This window comes from Rhinolophus sinicus, linkage group LG13 (genome assembly GCF_036562045.2).
Source record: "Rhinolophus sinicus isolate RSC01 linkage group LG13, ASM3656204v1, whole genome shotgun sequence".
In the NCBI taxonomy this organism is placed as follows: domain Eukaryota; kingdom Metazoa; phylum Chordata; class Mammalia; order Chiroptera; family Rhinolophidae; genus Rhinolophus; species Rhinolophus sinicus.
In genome coordinates, this window is record NC_133762.1 from 43,146,572 (window position 1) to 43,163,482 (window position 16,911).

The 16,911-nt window shown below is 47.0% G+C and overlaps 1 protein-coding gene across 1 annotated transcript in view; it reads left to right on the forward strand.

Moving 5' to 3' along the window:
- Nucleotides 1–8,605, forward strand: part of CDS2 (CDP-diacylglycerol synthase 2) — a 49,819-nt gene extending 41,214 nt beyond the window's left edge. Inside the window, exons 11-13 of the mRNA XM_019733760.2 lie at nucleotides 906–1,025; nucleotides 1,464–1,567; nucleotides 1,829–8,605. Of these exons, the coding sequence (XP_019589319.1) occupies nucleotides 906–1,025; nucleotides 1,464–1,567; nucleotides 1,829–1,958 (354 nt within the window). The 3' untranslated portion in view covers nucleotides 1,959–8,605. The remainder of the gene's footprint in view (nucleotides 1–905; nucleotides 1,026–1,463; nucleotides 1,568–1,828) is intronic.
- The last annotated feature ends 8,306 nt before the right edge of the window (nucleotides 8,606–16,911 follow it).

The window sequence follows — 16,911 nt, forward strand, 5'->3', positions numbered from 1 at the left end:
TCGCAGCTTCCTAATACTTAAAGGATTTGCTGATGAGATCTGTGGTGATTTTAATGTATAATGTTTTGACATTGTATAGCGAAATGTGTCTACATTTGGAAGAGTGATGTTACTCAGGGAACCAGTATTTTCTAAATGGCCAGTGCGTGGTATTACTCAGTCACACATGGGTAAAAGATCCACTCAAAGTGCAAGATAGAACAATGGATTTTAAGAGTGCAAAAATTTCATTGGTGGGATTTCAGATTCTATATTGTACCACATTTTTAAGGAACTACCGCTTATCAAGTTCTGGTATAGTGTCAAAGAATGCCTATAATTATCTGAAAAGATAGTACTAAAATACTCTTCCTTTTTTCAGCTACATGTCTGTGTAAGGCTGGATTTTCTTCATGTACTTCAACCAAAACAACATACCATGCTTCCCCAAAAAATAAGACCTAGCTGGACCATCAGCTCTAGTGTGTCTTTTGGAGCAAAAATTAATATAAGACTTGGTCTTATTTTAATATGATGTAAGACTGGGTAATATAATATAATATATAATATAATACCAGGTCTTATATAATATAATATAGTATAATATAAGACTAGGTCTTATATAGTATAGTATAATGTAAGACCGGGTCTTATATTAATTTTTGCTTCAAAAGACGCATTAGAGCTGATGATCTGGCTAGTAGATCTTAGTTTGGGGAAAGCATGGTATCACAAAAAATGGAATGTAGAATATCTTAATGTCTTCTATTAAGCCAGACATTAGTGATTTAAAAAAAAATCATTCTTCTTACTAATTATGTTTTTTTGGGGAAATATAGTCAGTTGCATAAAGAGTTGTTTATGTCAACATGTAGGGAGGCCAGGCCTGCACGCACCTTGACTTTTACTCCATTTATTCTTCTCAGAAAATCGTCCGGATGTACCCCTTCCAGATTCACAGCATTGCCCTGTCCACCTTTGCCTCGCTCATCGGTCCCTTTGGAGGATTCTTTGCAAGTGGATTCAAACGAGCCTTTAAAATCAAAGTAGGAAAACCCTCTTCTCTGTTCCTCTCATTGTCTCCCAGCCAGGACCCTCTTCACCCACCTTCTGCCTTCCTCCCTCTGCCCCACCCCATCAACCACCACCCCCTGCAAAATACCAGGCTTTTAATGTGTGCTCTTCTTCACCCATGCTCAGAATTTTGGTAGGTTAAGTAAAAAGACAGTGTTTCCAGAACAGTCCAGTAGTTGGATTTTCAGTTTATTTGTTAATCATATCTTACATCTTCCTTCAAAAGCAACATTCTGTAATTTCCTAAGATTGTGTCCTATTACAGCCTCCGCATTCGAGTCAATGCCCACTTCTCACTTTCCCTTTCCCTCAGCTGCTCAGGACAGTAGCTGGACGTTGAGGTGGGACCGTAGGTCAGGGTTAGATCTTGGCGGAGCCAGGCTCACCAGTCCTTCTCGTGTCTCCAACAGGACTTTGCCAATACCATTCCTGGCCACGGAGGCATCATGGATCGCTTTGACTGCCAGTATCTGATGGCCACCTTTGTCAATGTGTACATCGCCAGTTTTATCAGGTACAGTGCCTTTCTATCTGAACTAAGTTGGTGGATTTTTAAATATGGTGCAATTCTAGAATTTTAGCTCTGTCTCAGTTTCAGTGAAAAGCAATTATGAATGCAGCTTTCCGTTGCTGCTATTTATGGATTCCCTGAGGCCCCTCTGTCCTCCACTAGTGAAGTTAGTAGGGAATCCAGAAGTGGGGGCAGCCACTTGGATAGTCAGGCCCTAGAAGTTGCTGGGTCCCCATCAGTGCTGTTTCTTCCCATTGCCTCCAGGGGCCCGAACCCGAGCAAGCTGATTCAGCAGTTCATGACCTTGCGGCCGGATCAGCAGCTGCACATCTTCAACACGCTCAAGTCTCACCTGACCGACAAGGGGATGCTGACAGGTGCCCCGGAGGACTAGCGGGGCCACGCAGGGCTGGGAGAGCCGGAGCAGGACTGCGTGAGGGGGCAGAGCTCCACGGCAAGCCCAGCTGCTGTGGCTTAGGCAATGGCAAGGCTTCAACTCACTGTCTTTTTGTTTTTTGTAGAGTGTTTTATATCTGTGGGTTTTTAAAAAAGTTGTACATACAGTCTATGTGCTTATGTTTTAGGTTGTGAGTGAACTACAGCTTTGAGTTGGAATGAAGTCATGGGGTAAAAATCTGGGTTTTTTAAATGTTTTAAAAACCTGGAAGCCAGTGTTGCCCAGCTCAGGTGTGGCTGCGTGGCGCTTCTAGCTCCCATCAGCTGAAGGTTTCTGGGCTCCATCAGAGAGAGTGGCTGTTCATCTGTGTCCAACCAGTTCAGGGCCCCCCATATTTGTCTTTGTTTTCCTTCCCCGCCAGCAGGGAAGAGGTGCACGGCTTGGATGCCTTTGCTACTGGAGAGCTTTCACCCAAGCTGCTCTGGAACCCCTGCCTTCGCGCTCCAGGGGGGTTGCCTTCTCTAGGCTGGAGGGACAAAGGCTAACCGATCAGATAAGCATTCTATCCACATGAAATCCTGTGGCACATGAGCTCTGCTTTATGATATGGGTTCACCTTATTTCATCACAGACGGAAAGAAGTTTTCAGTTTTTATTTGCTTCAGTAAGCACGAAAAATTATTTATAATAGTCTGGAAGATGAAACACACTGTAATATTTCAAGTGTATGCAGTAGAATGTACTGTAACTGAGCCCCTTCCCACATGTTTAGGCTCAAGTGGCTCCCGTGGGGCAGCCCAGCTACTGTGTCTTTTCAGGGATGATGGTGTTCATGTTTGTGCTGCAGGCAGGTTGCCGCCGAATGCTTTCTGGGGCCTTCCCATTAGGCAGGGGGCAGCAGGCTTCTCGCTCGTGCACCCTTTGCCTGACCGACCACCCATGTAGCTGCTGTGTTGTATATATAGTACTCTTAAGGCAAGTGTGTATTGTGTATGTGTTTTAAAAATCACTTTTCTTATAGTGATTTCAATTGTACCATGACTTCTTCACTGAAACCACAAGGTCCTGCTTAAAACTCGGGAAAAGCCAACCCAGTTAGAGGTTTGACCGTTCTGAAGATTAAATGCACACTTTTTCTATAATGTGACCAGTTAAATGTAGTTTGTGTTTTACTGGGGGACCTTTTTTATTTTCCCAAAAAAAACCCAAAAACCAAAACTGTGATTCCCCTCACCCCACCCCCTTCCTAATTAAAGGAGTGAGGTTGACTTTGGGAAGAGGGTACAGGAGAGACAACTCGGTGCCCACATGTGTTCAGTTATTCTGTGCCGCATTGGTTCTCATTGCCAAAGGAGGTGTAATGGCTTGCTTCAGCACCTTGGTCTGGTGCTGGTTTGTTTTGTTTCTCTTTAAAACAGCCTTCCTGCCTCCCTGAAAGCTCACACTGTCCGGATCACGGAAGCGCCCAGCACAGGGCTGACCCCTCTCGACGTTTCAGCTCACAGTGCCTGCATGACCTTCCCCCATGCAGGCAGCACTGAAGCTTCTTTCTTTTGAACTTTTACTTCCGTTTTAGCCCACGGCTTTTCTTTTTCAGGTTCAAGTCCCCCTTAAAAACAAAATGTGGTCTTTTTGCGTGGGGTTTCAGTCTTGGCTGTGTGACCCTAGGCAGGACGCATCACCCTCTGGGTGCTTGTTTTCCGAGCTGCCGTCTAATTCTAGAATTCCACGGTTCTGGCTGAGCAAGTGCATGTCATCAGAGGCTGCCGTGGGTATGGAGTCATGTCCTGGGCACCCAAAAGCAAGTGCTTTCGGGCCTTTTCTAAATGCTTGTCCTTAGGATGAGGCAGTATATCAGCAACAAGTTAAACAGTGGAGGTGATTAATAATGAGTCCAGTTTTCTCACTGATGAATGAACTTGGTTTCCCAAACCAGAGACAGAGGGCACCTCATTTGTCTCATGCTGCCCCATTGTGGGCATATGGTGGGTCCTTGGTTGCAGGGAGTCTCAGCTGGGACCCAATAGCAGAGAGCCACTCTTTACGGCTGCCTTTGGGGTCAGGGTGCCTGGCACATTCCTTTGTGGAAGTGGTCACTGATGGGGCACCCAGGGGTCCTGGGGTCCTGGGAAGCTGAAGCTCGATGCTCACCAGAGCTGCCAGCAGGAAGGCCAGAGGGGCAGCTTGGGTTTTGCTTTCTTCGATCTCCCCACACTCTTTCTGGTGAACAACGGAATTTCCTAGTGGGGGAGTCAGGAGAGCAATGCCACCTTGTGTCTATATAGCACAATTTTTTCTTCCATTTATTGAAGGTATTTCACTTTTCAGGTGAAATTCAAGAGAGTATTTTAACATCTACCTGTGCAGCTCTTAATGGTGTAACTTGCTTCAGATCCATTTTGTGTGTGTGTGAGAAATAAAATGTGACTGAAACTGTGTGCCCACTCTTGTGAATTCAGTGTCTCACTTGCACGCAAGGCTTTATGTTTCCCACTTGTTTTGTATTCATAAATATCGTGCAGGCCTGACTTAGAGATTTTTGTTTTGTTTTCCCGTTTGAATCCTATACATTCTCACAACAGCCTTCCAAGGCTCCTCGGGTGAGAGTCGTGGGCACCTTGCTGGTGAGGAAGTTGAGGGCCAGACAGGGGGAGCTCGCTTCCCCAGGGTCATGGGGTGAAGTCGAGACGCCATCTTGCTGTCCGCCCACCAGGGCAAGGACTAGATCAGCACTGCCTCCCTGAAGCATAGGAGGCCTGAGCTTTGCAGCAGGTGAGAGCTTTAGTTGCTGTTAGCTCGTAACTAGGGACATAAAGGAAGTGATGAACAGGGCGTTACAGAAACCAGGGAGTGTCTGCAGAGGGCTGGGCCTGGGCGTCCTCCCTGGTGAGTTCTACTTGTCCCTGCTCACAGGACACCTGAATCTTTTCCCTTTGTGTGCGCATGCCACCCCCTTAACCGCTCTCAGCATCATGGAAGTTCAGACTTAGTTTTACTCCTGGGAGTGAAACCCTCTGAGGCAGCCTGGACCTTATTTATGTTTATGTTTATTAGTTTTTGCCTGTTTGATATTCTGAGCATTTTAGTAGCCATAGTTTAACTATATATTTTTTTAAAAAATTACTCTTAGTGTTGTACAATTCTGTAATATATGTTTGAAACTAGTGTATCAGAAGGGGGTGAAATGTAACTTTTAACCTTAACACAGGTGGACTTTTTAAATGGTATTTGTCTTTTCCCACTGGGCTTCTTATCTTATAAGTTGACTTAATTTCTGCAAGAATATTCCAAAAATATATTTTAAGGGACATGAAGCAGACCCTGTGATTTGAGTCTAAGCTAGTTGCTGAGTTGGCTAGAGGCTAATTTGAGTGGATCCTTGAGTTCGGATATTCAGACTGCCAGTGAGTTCCCAGCACGCTCAGGATTTTCCCAGATGTTGCCAGGGATGGGAGCGGGGAGGATATGAATGACTCAGGGCCAAGAGTATCACTGCTTAGAAAACTACAGCAGTGGCCTGTTCCTTAAGCCCACCCAAGGTCACTTTCCAAGGGAGTCGCTTTTCATTACCAAATGTGATACGTCACTGCTGAAACTTCTTCCTGTGTCACTGATATATTAGGTACCGTTGCCTTTGCTTTTTTGGAGTAACTCACATCTGTGCCACCCTTGGATTATGTGCGGAGAAAAGGGTGGAGTGGGGAAGGGAATTTCACTTAGACTCAGGGCTCCTGTTCTTCCAAAGTCAGGGTGGGGAGGAAGAGCTGAGAGGAGGATGTCCCGGTGACTGCTGTGGACACATCACGAGACAGTAAACCATGGAAAGACTCTCACCATGCTGTCTGCGCAGGGGCTCTGAAAGAGCAGTTCCCTCAAGGAAGGGGCTGATTCTTGGCAGGGCTTCATATTCTGTCCTTGTCTTAGGGAAAACAAACTTGCTTTTCCCTTGATCACCCTCCACGCAGTTGCCCAGCTTCCAATTTTTAAAGAGATGGAACAGCTCCCACTTTTGAGTTGGTTTCCTTTGTTGGGTGGGGGCCTCGTGGCATGACCTACCGCATGGCATGACCTACCGCATGGCATGACCGTGGCATTTGGACCAAGTGGTGATGAAAGCCTAATTTAAAGACCTCTTCTAGGCTCATTTCCTCTTGGTCCTGGGCTCTGCTCACCTACGTCTTCTACAGAAGGTGGGTCCCATTCTTGGTGAGTAGCAGGGTCCCAGCTGCTGACTGCCTGTATCGTTTGAAAGTCGCCCCATCTTTCTGTCCCCACCCCTGCCTCAGGTTGACCAGAAGTGACTTTCCTCACCTGGGCTCAGGCGGGGTAGAGGCTGTTGATCTTACCTGAGGCTGACTCTTATCTGAGAGTCACCTGTTTGTATGTGGACCATGTTTTCAAAAGCAAAGAAATCTTAGCTGTGAGGGCAGTTTGGGTGGTATTCTTTGGATGCTAGAGTGTTGGTGGTTTTGGAACATGTGGATGAATTATGAGAATAGAGGGCAGAATATGTGATGTCTAAGATTTTTTGGCCAGTGGGTTTCGAGTCCACTGGCTATTTGAAAATCCTGTCCCCTCTCCGACCGTCCTCCACTAAATGCCTATCTACTGAGGCTCCTTTTTTTTTTTCTTGAGCTAGTAAGTTATCAGCAGTGTGTTTATTAATAATAGTTGCAGTAATAGTAATAGTGCTTAATACGTGCCAGGCACAGTGCTAAGGGTTTACCTATATTATCCCTTTTAATCCAGAAATCAACCTTTGATAAGGTATTATTTCCATTTTATAGATGAGGGCACTGAGGCACCATGGCAGGCTGAGTGCTGTGGTTAAGAAGGCAGATGTCGGGCTCAAACAGCCCTAGGTCTAGGCAGGTTACTATGTGCAACTCGGGCCCAACTGGGTGTGATAACAGCACCTCCCTTGTGGGAGAGTTGTGAGGATTTTATGAGATAACGCACGTGAGCATTTAGCACAGTGCCTGGCACATAGTAAGTCTCAGTAAATGGTAGTTATTTTTGCTGTACTCAGCTGGTTATTTGAACCCAAGTTGGTGTGATGCCAGAGACTGGGTTCTCAGCCACAACACTGCCACCTGCCCTGCATGCAGCCTGGGTGTGCAAGGTCTGGGCAGCCATTACACTGCCCTTCTGCGAGACGCGGTCCAACTGTCACACCCACCTGCAGCGTCTGGGTGCTGCACACTTCATTTAGAAGGCCAGCTTGACCAAAGGAAAGAGGACGTGAGGATATTCTGAAGTTCTCCATACTTAGAAGAGTTTGCCTGAGCTCTTGCCCACTTCCTGCTGCCCCTAATCTGGACCTTCCACATGGAAGGAGATGCCACCAGTGGTGCCTCAGCTCTTTGGGCAGTGGGGGTCTATCTGTGACTGCCTCCAGACCCCATTTCCCCCTCTGGCCAAGAGCTGTGTTCTGTGCACACAGCTCAGGAACCTGCAGCAGTGCCCTATACAAGTGGACATCTTGGGCCCAGAAGAGTGGGGAAAAGAGAAACCATCTCTGGAGCAGATTTTAATACAGACAAAGACTAAAAGCCCTGCCAACACCCTTACAACGTAACCTGCCAGGGCCTGTGTTTCATGGTTTCTTCAAAGTATTCATGGGATAGAAGCAGGTGACCACTGAGGTTGGATGATATGGGGTATTTCTGTTGGGTTCTCGGTAAGCAAGGGATCATACATGAATGAACAAAGAGCAGGCAGGCACTGAATTGACTGAAAAATATTTGTTTTTTAGATAGAAATGGAGTTGAGAGAGAGAGAGAGATTGTGTTTGTGTTTGTGTGCGTGGTAGACAGTTCTTTACTTTGACAGAGGACCTGTGAAATTCTCAAGGCGATGGAATAATAAGAACTTAGAACTACCGGCTTGCCTTTGGACAGTTTCCTGGGTGTTAGTGGGGAGTGAAGACCAGACCCAAAGGCCCATCATGTTCACCGATCTCCTTTTCAGTTAATGAAGTTATGATTACGGCCGGAATCTGGAGAACCTGCTTGTAGAGGTGTTTAGTAAACGGCTGTTGTGACGGACTCTTCCTGGACTTGTCCTCTCGTCCTTCTGGACTCATGTTTGCCTGGCCTGACACTTCCTCCCTCATTGCTACATCTAATTGACCCAGGCAGCTTTTTATCTGTAGAGAAAAAGGCTCCGCTCGGGGCGGGGGTCCCCTGGACATCAGTGCCCCTGCATTGGGGGGGCCCTAGCTCTTTGCAGCTTCCTGAGGCTTTTCCTGTACGTAGCACTCAGAGGGTTTAGCCATCTGGTGAGTCTGTCCCAAGTGAAACTTTGCTAATGGCTTCCACATCTGTCTCTGCCCTTTACTACCGAAACACCTTTCTCACCTCTCTTAGGTTCAAGTCCCGGTTTTGCTGGCTCTGTGCCAAGGAACGCCCGATTAGAAAGATTTTCTAGCTGCTGCGCCTTTCACCCGATGGGCGGTCACCGGATCCATGTGTTCGTGCCACTGCTGAGCTTCCTGTGTGCACTGTGTGATCAGTGTTAGACAATACATGTAGATGTATTTTCGCTGCAGTGTCAGAACATGATGTACTGTACATTGGAAAGTATTTACCTTATTTATGTACCTGAATGTTCCTATTACGCAAATAAACATCTATTAAATTCTAGATCCCGTGTGCTTCCTGATGGGGGACTGCTCGCTGGTGTGAGCTGGGGGCGTGATTGTGTGGAACCAGCGTCACTTCCCAGGTGCTGCCGCCCATCAGAGACTCCCTCTGCCCTTGGCCTTTGCAGCCTCTTCTCCTTGCTTTCCTCTTGCCTCCTGGGTTGCTCCCTCAGCCGCCTTTCTGGGCATCTTCTCTCCCGCCCGGCCGGCCCCTAGATGGTGACATTCTGCTCGAGGCTCTCCCACCACGGAACCCCCTCATGGGTGTTCTCACCCACTCTCACAGCTCCGATTCCCACACTCAGCTGCACGATTCCAGGTCCATGTCCCCAAACTGGATGGCTCTGCGAGGCCTCTTCGAGGGGCGGACCAAACCCAAACCCGGCCCTTTTCCTACACCTGCCCCAATCGGTGTTCTTAACCCCACCCCCACCCCCACCCCCACCCCCGCATTGTTACAGAAGCCCATCACTAGGCGCGAGCTCATCAGTAACCAAGGCCTGACCCCGTCCACCTTCATCCTGACTGCAGCCTGGCTCCCAATGCTAATCCACTCCTTACACTGTACAGGTGGGAGAGCTTTCTCTGCTCCATGCCTTCCTATGGCCTTAGGTCGAATTTCAGCCTTGTTAATGAGGTTCCCCAGGCCCGCCCATCTGACCCCGCACTTAGGGTCTGTCCTCTTTCAGCCACTCTGGTCCCTGCCCCTTTGTGCCAGGTGCTCTGGTCTCCTGGCCTTCCCACATGCAGCTGCTTCTGCCGGATTTCCTTCTCCCCCGGCTTCCCCGGCTCCCCTCAGCCTGCCTCACTCCTGCTCAGCTTATGGTCCCCCCAGCAGCAGCACCTGCTCTGGAGGCCCCCACCCCAGGACTCTGCTTTACTGGTCAGAGTGGGCCCTGGTGGGAGGGGAGAGGAGAGGGTGCCCCGAATCTGAAGTCTTCAGAGAGAGCCCTCCAACCCCTCCCCCCTCACACCATCCCACATGTTGTGGGCCAGTGGGACCTCCAGATTGTTTGTCTTTTGGACAGGGGCCTCTGCCTTTCTCACCGGTGGGACTTCTGGAACGAATTGCTTCCCAACACTCAAGGTGCAAAAAACACTGCATTTACTTACTTTCCTAAGTCCAACAAAATCTGACTCCAAGCCATGGGTTTCCAAGGTTGAGAAAACCAACGTTAGTTATTTTCCCTGGCTGCCTTGCGCTCGTGTGTTGCACCAGGAGCCAAGGGCTTGTGTGGGGATGGAGAAGTGGTGAGGGCCCCAGTCTCCAGTCCGTCTGCTGGTTCTTGTTCAAGCCTGAGAGGCCCAGCTGCTCTCTCTGAAGAGGCCCCAGTCAGTGGCATCATGACCCCCCTCCCCTGGTCACCTGTGCAGCCATGTGTGTCTGGCTACCTTCCACCCCAGTCCTCGGTGATCTCCGTGCATTCAACAAACCCTTATGGGATTTCTGCTCTCCGCTTGGCCTTGTCTGGAAACTAGAAATGAAGCAACAAAGCCAGCACAGTCCCTGTCATCGTGGAGCTCATTTTAGGAGAGGGTGGCAAACATGTGAAAATGGTGTTAGATGGACAAAGTGTAGGCAGGCGAGGGGAGCAGGGAGTGCTGCTGGGGAGAGGCGACAATTTTAAATAGGGCGATCAGGGAAGGCCTTGCTGCCAAGGTGATGTTTGGGCAAAGGGACACGACCTGCAGGATGTGGGGAAGGGCATTCCAGGCGACCCAGAGCGTGTGTGAAGACACCTGTGTCCGAGGAAGTGCTACGGTGGATGAAGCAGGGTGAGGACCGGGCAGTGAAAAGAGGTCCTGGAGAGAGTGGCTAATTATGCAGGGCTGAGGCCACTGGCTTTTACTCTGAGCAAGATGGGAAGCTATTGGAGAGTTTAGAGCTGATGTTTGTCTTCAAAGACTCACTCTGCTGTGCTAAGAACAGATATTAGAGGGGCCAGGGTAGAAGCAGGGAGACGGGGGGCCGGGGGTGGATCAGCTCGGGTCATGCGGTGAGAAACAGATCGTATAATTTGCCGAAGGATTCCATATGATGTGGGAGAGAAGAGACTCAAGGATGGCCAACATGTTGCTGTCCTGGGCAACCGGAAGAAGGACGTCGCCATTTTTCAGAGCAGAAAAGGGCTGTGGGAGGACAGATGTGGGGTGGGAGGTGGAACAGAGAGGGAAGATCAGGAGTTTGGTTTTACACACAGTAGGTCTGACATGCCTGTGAATATCCACGTGGGGATGTCCAGCCCAGGGGTGGTCAGGGTGTGGATATTATTCTGCACCAAGAGCCAGGAGACTGGATGAGATCAGAGATGGAGAAGAGTTGAGGTTCACAGCCAAGCGCTTTCCTCTACGAGGAAGGATACCATTACCTTTTTGGTCTCCTGGAGGTAGGTTGGGGAGGGAAAGAAAGCAAGAGTGACTTCCATATTTGGTTATTCAGAGGATAGATAGGCAGTTGGGATGGAAAGCCCCAGAGAATGGACCGATGGCCTGGCCACGATATCCTAAATAAAAAACCATCATCTCCCCATATTTACCAAATGACATTGCCAGTTCCCAAATCAACCAAAAACCGGAGAACTCTCAAATAGAATAAAACCAGGTGGCCACTTTCCTTGCCGTCTTCTCAGTTTGAACAAGAAACCTCCATCCGATGGAGACTACATTCAGGATAAATTCTAGTCTGCATTTGACCAAGGCCCATCGTGCAGCAAAGATGGGCCCTCTGAGCTTGTTCACAGGGTCCCGATTTCTCTGAGATTCAAAGCTCATTCAAAGGAATGCATTCCAAGCCAGTGATTCTCACCCTTGGGTGCACTTTAGAATCACCTGAGGAACTTAAAAAAATCTCAGTGCCCAGGTAGCACCCGAGACCAATCACATCAGAATCTCTGGGGAAGGAACTCAGGCATCAATGTGTTAAAAAAATTCCCCAGTAATTCCAATGGGCAGCCAAGGTTGAGAATCAGGGGTGGAAACTCCCTCTAGTGAATCCATCCCCTGTCTGATCCCCTCCCCCCACAAGTGGTCCTTGCCGTCTGTGGGAGCGTCCCCAGGCAAAACCTCAGGGGGTCCTGAGTGAGCTTCTGGTACAATCATTGGAATGGTCCACCCCAGGAACCGGTGCAGAACGACGTGTGCTTCCCAGCATCCCACCCAGTGCTCATCTGTCTTCCTGCATCTCACAGACGGTGTCTGTTCTTCTTTGCCCGACAAACAGAATGTTTTTCATGTGCCCCCAGCTAGCTCCTCCCCTCGCCTCCCAGCCTTCTCTTTCCAAGCTCCCCATCTTACTCTCTACACTCTTCCTCACAAGGAATGCTTTCCAGCTCCATCAGTATGCTGGCCAGTGTGTGGACAGACACAACTTTATCCTTTTGGGGGTCCCCTGTCATTGCCCGTTGTTGTGAATATGTGTGTGCTTTGATGGGGGTACACATGGGGTCCAATGGGTACTGCCCAAGAGGTAGCTTCTTCCTTCTGTTGTGTCAAGCGTTTCGCTACTCCCTGTCTACCCTGACTGTCATGATTTCATCAAGAAGAGGAGACCAGGAGGGGGCCCTGTGGGTAATCAATTTGCAGTCTCCTATGGACTCCATCAGTTACTAGAGAAAGTTCCAGGAGAGCTGTGGTGGGTGGCTTCCTGAAGGTGCAATTTACTTTTTTACTTGGAATAGTTTCAGACTTGTAGAAAAGTTTTAACACAGTATAAAGAATTCCCTACATCACCAAAATTCCCCAAATGTTAACATGTTACATTTGCTTATTATCTCTCTTTCTACACACACACACACACACACACACACACACACACACACACACACGCACTTTTTCTGAATTGTTTGAAAGTTGTAGAAAATAACGCCCTTTTACTGTTTTGTAACATTATTTAAATTTCACCAGTTATCCCAATGGTGTTCTTCATAGCAAAATAATATATATGGTTTTGGCTGGTGCAATTTGAGGGGCTCTTCAGTGGCTTTGAGATGAGAACTCCCCCAACTGCCTCCCTCCTCCCACCCCAAGCCCTCACTCAGCAAGGCATGAGCTGGAGACCTAGGTGAAAACATGCTCAGCACAGCGGGGCAGTGCTGCCACATGCCCAGCAGAGGGCAGCAGTGGGTCACAAGCGAGGTGCAGGTCTTTGGATTGAGACATCTGGGTGAAACCCTGGCCCAGCACTCAACTGGCCTTGTGATCTTAAACAAAGCACTCAACCGCTCAGCCTCCTCTTCTGTGAAATGGAGATAACTGGGAAAATATGCAAAGCACTGGTCCAGCCCCTAACACCTACTAATCACTTGGTCTGAGAAGTGAACTTCTGGGGGATGCAAGGGAACGAATTGTGAAGGGGGTGCAAGTGAAGGCAGGGCCAGGGCTGGACACAGAAGCTGGGGAACTGAGAAGGAAGCACCCTTGCGAAGGAAGGAAGGGGAACTGCAGTTATAACTGCAGTTGAGTTTACTTACCATGGGCAGCCCAAGGCCAGCTGGAACTAACATTCACACTGGAATACTGGCTGAGCGTTTGATGGCATTGCCTGGATTCCCACCTGGTGCTGTAACCCCGCTCCACAGCCATCCTTGACAAATCCAAGAAGGAGGGATGGTTTGTCTTCTTTTCCATTTTGGTTGGGAGAGTACCTGAGTTCAACTCCTGACTCTATCGTTTACTGGCTGTGTAACCTGTGGCTTTGGGCAAGTGGTTTAACTTCTCTGGGTTTCAGTGTGCTCATCTGTGAAGTGGGCATAAAATAGTGCCCAACTTGTGGAACTGTTTGAGGATTAAATGAGTTAGTCCTTATAAAGACCTTCGGTTTGCTTCTGGCACACAGTACATTTTCATAAATACTAGCTATTATTATTTCAGGTGTTCCCCCCTTTTTTAGTTCCTGATCTGTGTATACTTGGCCTTTTCATATCACCCCCAAGATGGCCCTGTTGGGGTGGGGAGTTCATTTTGGCTCTGGTGCTGTCTGCTTTGGACATATCCATGTGCATAAGTGTCTGCTCAAGCTGAACTCTCATGGTCACAGTTAATTGTGGAATTTTCATCTGCCAGACAGTTCTCTACCTGTCCGTTGTCTATTGCTGCAAACATACCAGAGAGCAAGGGAGCTTTAAAAAACAGTCACATCAAAATACCTCAGAGCCAGGAAGAGGCTCCCCAAGATGGGATATTTTACACATATCAGTATGGATAATAACTACAGTTGTTTGCAACATATCAATTATATTTAAATATATGAATTTATAACGATACTTTAAAAACTCAACTGCTCACCTTTGGAGGATGCTAGTGAACCAAATTTATTTCTTAACCTAGTAGACAAAGAGAAAGAATCAAGCATTTATCCTGCCTTTTCTAAATAAACTGCACTATTAGTATTAAACACCGGCTGCATAAAGATGAACCAACTAGCAACCCAGGAAGTAATTTTAAAACTGGTAAATAAAGTGAAAGCATTAAGAGTGGGGAAACACACCTGCCATATATGGTCACTTTGATTTACGACAAAGGTAACAGTGCAGTGGGGAAAAGGTGGTCTTTTCAATACATGTGCTGCGTTCCTTGGATATCCATGTGAAAAACCTACCTCACATGGTACCCCAAAGATCAATGCCAGATGGATTGTAGGTCTGAATGTGAAGGGTAAAACAATAAAACTTTTGAAGAAAACATAGGAGACCACCTTCATGACCTGGAGGAGGCAAAGATTTCTTGAACAGGACACAAAAGGGTGAAACGAAAATGTTGACAAATTAAACTAAAAGGCTATTGTGTTAGGTACCTTGAGGGTTACAATGATAGCCAAGCCTGGTTCTGGTCCTAATAAAGTTTATAATTAAGCCTGTCTTCTACTGTTTGCTCTCTCTCTCTCTCTCTCTCTCTCTCTCTCTCTCTCTCTCCTTTCTTTCTTCTCCCCCTCTGCCTCCCCGTTCTTCTTTTTTTTGAAGAAGAGCTTTCATAGCCGGCTGGCATAGCCGGCTGGCAGGCTCTCCCTCGGTGGTGAGCCTGCTGTGATCTTGCCGAGTGTCCCCAGAGAGCTTGTTTCCCTGCTGAATAACTGATATTTCTCCTTTGCTTTGCCAAGTCAGCCTCTATTTGAAGAGGTGGTTTATTGGTTGAGGAATAAGAATGGGATGGGAGAGGGAAAACCAGGTCTCCTTTGCATCACTGACGGCTGATTTCTGTTGTTAACGTGCTGAGACTGTGAAATTGCCAGTTGGTGATGATTAAGATTCTTTTGGGACCCTGTGGGGACGAGAGGGGTGGTGGCACTTGAGAACATAACCTGAGGCACTTAGAGAAATTGAAAAGTTGCTGTGCAGAGCTTCAGTCTAATCATTCACTGGGCTCAGTGGTATTTCCTTGTTTCTCTTTGCCTTCTTTCCTCCCTTCCTCCTTCCTTTCCCCTTTTTTTATACTATGGGCCTGGGTCTTAAGAATTCAAGGGACGTAGAAAAAACTCAGTAGCCTGGGATTATTCTTTCATTTATTCACCAAAAAATATGCAAAGACAAATAAATCACCCCCTGCCCTTGTTAATAAGAGAGTTAACCATTTAAAGTGAACCATTACAACACTAGGAAGCATTGTCAGTAGCTAATTATCAGTGACATTTATGAAAGCTTTCCATGGACCAAGTATTGTGCCTGACCCATCCCGATGAGCTAAGTATCATTCGAATTATTTCATAGATTCTGAAATTGAGGCTCATAAGGGTTTAGTAATTTGGTCACATGTATTGTCAAGGATCCTAAGACAATCCTCTATACAGGGTCTGGCCCCTCAGCTGAGTGCTGCTTGGCAATAACTCTTTCCTGCTTTGGTATCAAACTGTCTCCCAAATTATTTGAAACTTGAGGCCTTAATAAAAAATCTGCTGATGCCGCTTAGAAGGTGGCAGAATGCTGATGCCATGTTTCTAAGTCAGAGTGTGATTCATTTTTCAGCTATATATTTAAAAAAGATTGATGGTGGCCCCCTATGCCTCAGGGCAGTACCTCCTCGATGCCCAGCTCCAAAGGGGTTAGGGCTATAGCTGGCTGGCCCTGAATAGAGAAAACTCAATGATTATTTTTCTGCAGTGGCCTGAAGCCCAGGATACATGTTCATGCTACAACCATTGCACCTGCTGAGACACACCAGTGGAAGTCCAGTCTTCTCATGACAAGAGATAAAAGGGCCCAGTTGCTTCACAAATGTTCAGGCTGTCAGAACAACTCTGCCTCCTTTCTCTGTGCTCAACATGTACTGTGTCCCGCCTGGAGTGGGGAATAAAAGTCCTAACTTTCTTCTTTACCTCCTCCTTTTTTCCCATTAGTTCGCAGGAGGGTGACAGGTGGCATTAATCTTGCTCAAGCTTAACCTTTCATCTTAGAGTGAGTCTCCCTTAGGTTCTAAGGGAATTTCAGTGTGTGCAGCTTATTGGGAAATGGTCCTTGACAGTTAGAAGGGGATGAGGAAGTTTGAGACAGAGAAGAAACCGAATACAAGGTGTGCTAAACAGTGAGCAAGTTAAGATGTTTATTGTAAATCCTAGAGCAACTGCTAAGAAAATAACTGAAAAATACAATGAAAAAAATTATTAAAGGAATTATGATGTTACTTTAGAAAATACTTACGTAATGTAAAAGAAAGCAGTAAAGGAGCAACAGAGGACAAAAAAGACATGAAACATAGGAAACAAGAAGTAAAATGACACATGTAAGTCCGTCTCTGTTAATGATAACATTAAATGTGGAAGGGCTAGAAAATTGAATTAAAAAGGCAGCAATTGTCACACTGGATAAAGAAGTATGGTCCAATGATATGCTGTCTGTAGGAGACAAACTTGAGATTCGAAGATACAAATAGGTTGAAAGTAAAAAAAGGCAAGATATTCAGGTATACCTTGGAGATATTGCAGTTTTGGTCCCAGACCACTGCAATAAAGGAAGTATTGCAACAAAGTGAGTCATAATCTTTTTGCTAGTAGAAACTCTTGCCTTGAATTTGTAAAAAACCGCAACATCTGTGAAACACAATAAAATGAGGAACAATAAAATGATGTATGTCTGTATCATGCAAAAACAACCATAAGAAAATTGGAGTGGTGATAATACCACTCAAAATTGATTAAAAAAAATTAGATATAGGGGACCATTTTATAATGATAAAAGAGTTAATGCAGGGGCCGGCCTGGTGGCTCAGGCAGTTGGAGCTCCGTGCTCCTAACTACGAAGGCTGCCGGTTCGATTCCCACATGGGCCAGTGGGCTCTCAACCACAAGGTTGCTGGTTCAACTCCTCGAGTCCCGCAAGG